At 44.1% G+C, this 8,762-nt stretch overlaps 1 protein-coding gene across 1 annotated transcript in view; it reads right to left on the bottom strand.

Moving 5' to 3' along the window:
- nfxl1 (nuclear transcription factor, X-box binding-like 1) overlaps nucleotides 1–8,174 on the bottom strand; it is a 26,347-nt gene extending 18,173 nt beyond the window's left edge. The window contains exons 1-8 of the mRNA XM_062516686.1: nucleotides 8,107–8,174; nucleotides 6,718–6,935; nucleotides 5,191–5,376; nucleotides 3,333–3,442; nucleotides 2,959–3,089; nucleotides 2,464–2,642; nucleotides 1,884–2,045; nucleotides 982–1,082 (exon numbers count right to left, since the gene is read on the bottom strand). Of these exons, the coding sequence (XP_062372670.1) occupies nucleotides 982–1,082; nucleotides 1,884–2,045; nucleotides 2,464–2,642; nucleotides 2,959–3,089; nucleotides 3,333–3,442; nucleotides 5,191–5,376; nucleotides 6,718–6,922 (1,074 nt within the window). The 5' untranslated portion in view covers nucleotides 6,923–6,935; nucleotides 8,107–8,174. The remainder of the gene's footprint in view (nucleotides 1–981; nucleotides 1,083–1,883; nucleotides 2,046–2,463; nucleotides 2,643–2,958; nucleotides 3,090–3,332; nucleotides 3,443–5,190; nucleotides 5,377–6,717; nucleotides 6,936–8,106) is intronic.
- Between the last annotated feature and the right edge of the window lie 588 nt (nucleotides 8,175–8,762).

The raw sequence follows: 8,762 nt of genomic DNA, 5'->3' as shown, positions 1-8,762 counted from the left end.
GCATTTTTTTGTGCATATGTGACCATTCCAAACGAACTCAGACCCCTCTAATGCGAGCTGTGCCGAGACCTCCTCGCGAGGTAGTGTCGGAACGGTTTACTTTGAAGTCCATGGTGGGGTTTGCCTAATGATATCTGTGCATTGAAAAAAAAGCAGCCCGGCCTCACTTTTACTTTTTTCGTTGTGGCTTATTTTATCCAAAAGAGAAGACATGTCATTATTATAAATAACTATTATCATCATTAGGCCTAAAGCAAAATATGATAGCCTATATACATTTGCAATTTGGCTACAGCCAAACAAGTGGGTTCTAACATTAGGCTAATGAATATCTTTTCATCCAAGCTATTAGTCACTGACAATGTACAGTAGATATCAGCAAACGTTGGATTACACTGCTCACCATTTGCCATTCTCTGCATCTATTGTCTCTCTAACCCAGAGCTCATAACTCAGAAGGTCTGAGAGCCCCAGAGAGGGTAGAGTGTGAACAGGGAGAAAACTAAGACCCCATTAGAGCTGAAGTGCACCAGAAACAAAACAAAGTCCTTTTTGTTTTGGTCCACTTTCTGGTTCCCTTTTAGTGGACTGAGTTTGGTTCAGTTGTCAAAAGGACTATATGTGATAAACACCATTAGTCTAGGCTATGCTCACACAGCCAGTGTCACATAAACCATCATCCAAACACACAGTGTCAAACACGCCGTTGATGATACACAGAGGGGCTGTTCTCAACACAAAAACACACAAAATCACTCTCTCTCTCTCTCTCTCTCTCTCTCTCTCTCTCTCTCTCTATCTCTCTCTATCTCTCTCTCTCTCTCACACACACAGACAACCTTTTCCAACTTAACATTTACAGCTGATAGTAATCTCAGGAGACCTTTAAACAGGCTGCCTATGAATATTCACAATGCATTTTAATATTCATGAGGAGGAAGTGTGTGTGGGGGGGGGCATGGGGTGAGGGTCAAAGGTCACCTGATCACACTGCCAGCGGGGACTGGCACACGGGCGCTCCGTCTTACCACGGCCACACACACACCTCTGGACGCTCACCCTGGGGCACGGCTCACACTCGCCTGCACACACAAATACAAACCACTATACACATATGCATTTATACATACACACACACACACACACACACAACACAGCCTGCCTGAATGTGACTTTCCCATTCATCTGTATGCTGTGATATAGTGGCATGTCATGCATAGCACTTTCTTGACTCATTCTAAACGTACAAGTCCTTAAATATGCGTAAAAGGCAGACGATAAAGGAACACTTCATATTATTATCACACTATATTGTGCGGCGCAGTAGTAACCTCACTCTTGCACTTTCAGTTTCACTTTGGAGTGAGGATATTAGTCTAAGTGCTCCCAAGTGTTATTCCACCACACAATATTATCCCTGTCACCTGCTTAGAAATGCACCACGTTTTATTTTGTCTCACCATACTTGGTCGTGTGACTACTCGTGTAACTGTATTTTAATACAGTTAAAACATGGGGGTGTTTGGTCGCTTCTAACGTCATCTCTGTTTGGATCCTAATGAATGACCTGGGCTAGCTAAGTGCTATCAAAGTAGCGCCGTGCACCAGAGCCAGTGAGTGCACGCATTGAGACGTGAGAGGTATGTATCAACTCGTCTTAGTTAAGGGAATAACGTAGTTTAATATGAAAAAACGGTGAAGTGTTCCTTTAAGGCAGGTGTATTTGCGTGGATGTGTAAACCCTTCATGCCAGGTGAGTGAGTGTAAGTGCATGCGTATGTCTCACTCCCTTGACTGACAAAAGGATAAGTGCGTTACGTGTGTACTGTAAGTTATATTAGTGTTCTTATAAGATTGTATGTGTGTGTGAGAGAGGGACTTGCCTCCATGGCATAAGTCCTGGCAGCTGTGCGTTCCACAGGGCAGTAGTTTCCCACAGCGCTGCTGGCAGTGCCAGGCTTTGGCATGGCACCTTCTGGGCACAGGGGCCGCCTTGCCACACACACACGGCACTGACACCATCTTAGGACAAGGAGGACAGGGACCTGAAACACACAAGCAGTCCATCAGAAGAAGCAGCCCTGTTCCACTCCTTCAAGGGCTATCAGATCATCAGGCCGCACCAGGAACATCCATCGAGAACAGAGACCATGTGCTGGGACAAGCTCTGTCCAAGTCTGCTCAGGAACGTTTGTGTTGGGAGTGAACAAGTGCATGCAGGTTTGTGCATCTGTGAGGGTATGAATATGGGAGTATATGTATTTATAGTTTATGTATAAAATGTACTAAGATGTACAAGCATGTATGCATAGTTATTTGAGTATTTCCAAGATATGTGTATGCATGTTTGTGTGTGTGTGTAAAATGTCAACTACTTATGTGTTTTGTGTGTGTGTATGTGTGTGTGTGTGTGTGTGTGTGTGTGTGTGTGTGTGTGTGTGTGTGTGCGTGTGTGTTAGTTACCTGGGTGGCAGAGCAGCAGGCAGCGGTGTCCGCAGGACGGCTTGAAGTGGCGCTCACACACCTGGCCGCAGGAGTGGGGGAGGAGCCAGGGGTCGGGGGGCGGGTCAGTCAGCTTGCCGCAGTAGCAGACGTAGCGGTTGGGGGTCTGCTGAGGGGTGTACTCATGACGACACTTAGGACTGCACCACACCCAGGAGGAGGAGGAAGAAGGGGTGCAGAAAAAGGGAACACAGAAAGTGTACAGAGGAGGGGATGAAGATGGAGAGAGAGAGAGAGGGATAAGAGGGTGGACAGTGGCGAGGGGAAAGGAAGAGTGACAAAGAGAGACAGAAGTGGGAGGGGAAGAGAGAGAAAGAGAGAGAGAGTCGTAGAGAGTTGATGAGAAGGACACAAAGGTGTTCACATTCATTTCAGACACTGAATCTTGGAGCACAAGTGGACATTTGGCTAAAGCATGGAGTTGTGATCGGCGGACGTGATTGGCCGATCTCTCACCATGGCCATGGGTGCTCCTTCTTCCCAAAGTCCTCATCAGTGACCGAGGACACCAGGAACACGGAGTCCTTGGCCCACTTCTGGATGCAGCTGATGTGGAAGATACAGTAGCAGCGCTCACAGCTCCACACCTACACACAGCAGCCGGACACAGAGAGAGAGAAGGATGGAGGGAGGGAGAGAGGGATGGAGGGGGCAGTAGAGAGAGAGGGAGGGAGAGACAGAAGAAAAAAGAGATTAGTGGCACTACATATGACGCGTGAGTGATTGAGTGAGCGAGTGTATGTATGTACTGTATGTATGTATGTACTGTATGTGTGTATGCATGAGTTGACAATGTTTGGCTGACACAGTCACACAGGCAAGAATCTTACTGCTTGAGTTCTCTTCACAGAGGCGATACAGATGAGGCAGGCAATGGCTCCAGACTGAAAGGCTTCATTCAGGTACTGCCTGGTGCGCTCCAGGTCAGAAGCATCACCCCCTGTGCCGTGTACACACACACACACACACACACACACACACACACACACACACACACACACACACACACACACACACACACACACACACACACACACACACACACACACACACACACACACACACACACACACACACACACACACACACACACACACACACACACACACACACACACCGACATACAGATCAATTAATTTCTAAGAACACCTGACAAATCTGTCTTCTTCTCCCTCCCTGCCCTCCTGAAGGGCAGTCATTTCTTTTCTGGATTTGTGCATATGTGTATTTGGGTATATTTGTGGGAGCAGCCGTGGCCTTGGAACTGGAGGGTTGCCGGTTTGATCCCCGACCAGTCCACGTCTGAACTAAGTGCCCTTGAGCAAGGCAGCTAACCCCTCACTGCTCCCCAGCGCACTGCTACGGGTTAGTGTGTGCTTCACCTCACTGTGTATTCACTGTGTGTTCACTAATACACGGATTGGGATAAATGCAGAGACCAAATTTCCCCTCACAGGATGAAAAGAGTATATATACTCGCGTGTGTGTGTGTGTTTGTGTGTGAAAAGAGTGATCTGGGGGCTGCAGAAAACAAACACACATTAATAACCTGGCTGAAGACCTCTGGCTCCTCCATGTCTTAAACACACACACACACACACACACACACACACACACACACACACACACAGACAGAGAACACTGGAAAGCCTTGAGAAAACTCCTGGGCTGAGTATACTTTACTCAACATCCTTTTGGCTAAGTCTGTTAAATGCACCAACCACAGCTACTGATCAAAACACTAACACTATTATAACCATCACCATCTAAAGATAAAAGGAACACATTGGCCCTCATTTATCAAACGAGCGTACGACAAAAACGGGCGTAAAACAGGGGTGCGCTTGTTTCCAGGCAAAGTATGGCATTTATCAATGTGAACGTAGTTTTCAGGCGGCATAGCATCGCGCAGCGGTAAATTGGCGGGGCATTAGAAAGTTGAATAGTTGAATTGATGGACACAACACCTTTCCTGTAGCCTACATGTGCAGCCTATTTGCTGTAATGTAGCATATTATATTGACACATGTCATGGCTTAGAATAGCCATAGGCGATGATTACTTTCTCTTTGGCAAATGCAACATTCATGAATTAGGCCTAGGCATATATATTCAAAATTATTTTCAAAGGGCAAATTTCAGTGTCATACGGTTTTGTAATTAATGTATTTATAGTATGCGTTCTCTCTGCAAAAATAAAGTCTGTTACGTTTAAATCGCTCTAGTTTCCCGCCTTCCTTGATGACAGCTTCTAGCTGTCAAAATTAGCAAGGTTCAGCTGGACGTGACACTGCGGCTCGAGATCACTAATGATCTCTTTTGGACGTATAATGCACCTTCATGTCGTAAATTCTAGGGGCGAGGCCATTAAAACCAGCATAATATAGGGGCGTGATATTTAAATCACGCTTGTTTCCAGCCGCCACATTTATCAACACACGTTTATTCTTGCGCTGGAATTGGAGTGATACGAAAGTTTGATTAATCACACGTGAGCCTCGTCGTAAGATGATTTCTGCGCTCAGATATACGCTGGTTTCTACGCTCTGTTGATAAATAAGGGCCAGTGTGTGTGTGTCACCTGCAAAACACACTCCAAAGTCTGAATATTAATTATTAATATCACTTAAGCATATATTTTGGCGTGTGTATATATTTGCAGGCACTACAGTTGTTTGAAGTGTGTACCTGTTTGATTGGTATAAGTAGTGAACGTTGATTCCACAATTTTGCCATGCTTTCCAACTCGTCCTTCACTTTCATCTTCACAGTCATCATCGTCTGAGGAGGACGAGAACTGGCTCTCAGCCAGACGCATTGCTGTCGCCTGGTTGGACTTCCTGATCTCATCGAACTTGGACTGAGTGGAGCCACCTTAGAACACAGAGCAGTAAAGACAGAGAGGGAGAGAGAGACGGAAAGGAAGAACATAGGAAAAGAAATAAGCACCATCTTCTGATGTTCACCCTTTAGGTTTCTTTCGGTGCATTAGGGGGAACGAGCTGGTAACAGAGCTTTGCAGTGCTTTGAGGGAATCTGTGCAGCTGATCCCAAGAGGGTTTAGAGAGGCAGCCTGCTGATGACGCAGCTCCTTACGGAGATGGGTTTCTAGAACAAGGAGCTCCATGGTAAGAACACCAAGCTCATTGGTTCAGTATATAGTATAGTATAGCTGTATTAATAGATAATATATTGTGATTTGAAATGGATAAACAGGGAAGCTGTTCAGGTGGAACTGAATCAGGTGTGCATGCAGGCCTCTGGTTCTGCACTGTGACTGTCAGGAGGATGAAAGGCATGAAGCTGCATTATAGTATAAGACAGTGGTTCCCAACTTGGGGTCCACGGACCCCACTAGGGGCCGCCAGAGATTGCAGGGGGGCCACACAATGTTGCCTGGGCTGAGGATGTGAGGTTACCAAAATTATATTTGCGCACATTAAATGTTAAAATTCCAATAACACACTCAACTGGATAATCAAAACTCTGTATAATCCAAATTAAAACATATTTTTGTTCCATATTTAAATTCATGTGACTATTTACTACCTCTGACCTCTAAACTTGTTAATGCAACCTTCAGGTCGGGCTTGGCATTGGCAATTCATCCCCGGACCCCGATTGTTGTGTCTTTTGTGTGTGTGTGCGGGTAGGAGTTTGGGTAGGGGGCCCTGGCTTGTCTTAGACACAGACAAGGGGGCCTTCAAGGAAAAAAGGTTGGGAAACTGATATAAGAGGAAGGTGTCAGAACTATACATTATTGCTGATGTGCAAAAGGAGTAGTATTTTGAAAAGGTGTTTGTAGTAAACTCCAGCCGGACAGTTGTAGTGTCCGTAACAAAACATATAAACAACAGGAATATTTACATAAAAACAAATAAACAAGATCATTGACTAAATTGACATAAAGTTCATCACTTAATATGTTTGTGTGGGAACTCAAATTTGAAACATGGTCTGCTCTAACACATGTTAGGATAATGGCACAAAGTGTAATCGTACATAAGAAAACAAAAGGCATTCACAATAATTTCCCCCAACTTTGTATGAATAAAAAGTCTAGGTCTACGAGGGAGAAACAAGATTTGGTTTACATTGATTTCTGTAATGGAGTCAATGTCCATCTATACCATGTATGATACTATCCATAAAATACAATAATAAGAACTTTAAAGAAACAGACAGAGAGAGAGAGAGAGAGAGAGAGAGACTAACCTCTGGTCTGGGGGACAGGATGCTGTGTTTTGGGGGCCATGGTGACTGTCGAGACGCCTCTCCCTCTGCCAGCCCATGCTCCTGGGTCTGCCCTGCCGTCCCTCTGGGGGCGCGCCGCCGCCACATCACTGGACGCTGCCACCGCCGGACCGCGAGGCTGACCTCTGCCACGGCCTCGGCCGTGTTGACGCCAGGCTGGCTCCATGGCGACGTGTGCCCTACAGAGCAACAAACCCCATAATAAATGTTGCAGACATTTTGCCCCTCAAAAGCCCCATTATATCACGTTGCACTTATCTGCTTTTCTTCTACTCTGATCTACTGAATTAGGCTACTATAGAGATAGAGGAAAGACGAGGTGCAATGTCTCCTCTCTCTTGTTCATGCAACAAACATGTGCAGTGACAGTCACACCCACACCTTTTAAGCATGACTCTTGCAACAGACATAGCCCAAATTATTTCCTATAGGCCTACATTAACTCGAATTCATTTGTTCTATTCTTGTTATTTATCCTTTATTAATCCAGGAAGGTCCCATTGAAATACAATATCTATAATTTTCTTCCAGGGAGTCATTATAAGTAACCTAAGTCATTCAAGGCTGGGTTGAAGAACTCTTACTGAAAACAAGTGGCAATTGATAATTTTGTTCATAAATACACATTTTACCTACAGTTCCATGGAATTCGAGGAATAAGTGATCCAAGTGGTCGTAAGTATATCTTGAGTTTGAATGACGTGTCAGCTGGATACAAACTCAGAGTACCGGTAGTTGATGAAGTTAACGGTTTGGCTGACAGTAATTCTTTACTGTATATCAATGTGGGTGCTTCCTGTGTGAGCACTGGAATAGTTCATTACCTAACGTACCAGCTAACCCAGCAATGTGGAAAAACACCTGATAATGATAATGTAGCAAAATCAAACTGAAATTGAAAAAAAAAAGAGAAAAACACTCTCAGTGGAGTTCTGACACTACATTCTTGTGCAATGTGCATTAGCAAATAACTTCCCTTGTCTCTTGCCGGGACCACTTACGGGGTAAAAGACATGTAGAATGTTAACTTAATGCAACGAGTATACTCTTTGCTCAATGCAATGCTTAGTTAGTTATCAATGACTCCATTTGTTGTTGTGTAACATCTGGCTAGCAGGCAGCACTACAGCAGCAGCTAGGCTGTGAGCTAACGGCTAACGTTACATAGCTGCCCGGCTCACTTGTTCAGCTGAATAAAGATGTCAAATGCACGCTGTTAACAAATGATTAAATTAATACTGTTGAGTAATACCAATTCAATTCATATGTCTGATTGAACGCACACAGACATTAATAAACATAACGTAACAAACAGCTAGTTAACATTAATTCATTGAAAAAGAAACCTACCAGAGTTTCAATCCACTGTCATGTACAGACGTGGCATGCGCAGTTTGTCTCTTTAGGGTGCATTCTGGGAATAGTAGTATCTGCAATCCCAATGTGTTCGATTGTGTCGGCAGAATAAAACTACATCTCCCATATATTTCACGGTGAAACATATCAACGTGTCACAAGTCAAAGTGCGCTTGGAAAATACAAGGGACTGAAATGTTAAGGGCAAAACCTATTTGTTGTAAATTATATTTTGTAGAATTTTTTTGTTGAGAAAGTGAAGTTCTGAAATCCTGAAATAGGCTGCCAAAGCCCATAAATATTTCACATTCAGAGATTCATCCATTAATTCCAGTATTTCAGCCAAAATATTGCATGTTGTCAAACTAGGCCATTTGAGAATAGCATCATCATGTAGGCCAAGGCAGGATGCAGTAACAAGACATATGATTCCTTGAATCTGGGTTACTCTTTTTTTGTGTGTGTGTGTTAATTCCACAAATTTCAGAAGTTCATTTAACAGGTTATGTGTTCTTTCCTAGGGGGTTGTTCCCTCAAACCCATAGCTTTTATTTTTATTTTTATTTCTATTTTTTTTTATGCACACAATCTGTAGATGCAGATGTACAGAATGTGTGCACAGAGAGCTCACAATTGAGCCCTCTTTTACA

Source organism: Sardina pilchardus, chromosome 16 (genome assembly GCF_963854185.1).
Source record: "Sardina pilchardus chromosome 16, fSarPil1.1, whole genome shotgun sequence".
Taxonomy (NCBI): Eukaryota; Metazoa; Chordata; class Actinopteri; order Clupeiformes; family Clupeidae; genus Sardina; species Sardina pilchardus.
This window is presented reverse-complemented; position numbering and strand designations above follow the sequence as displayed.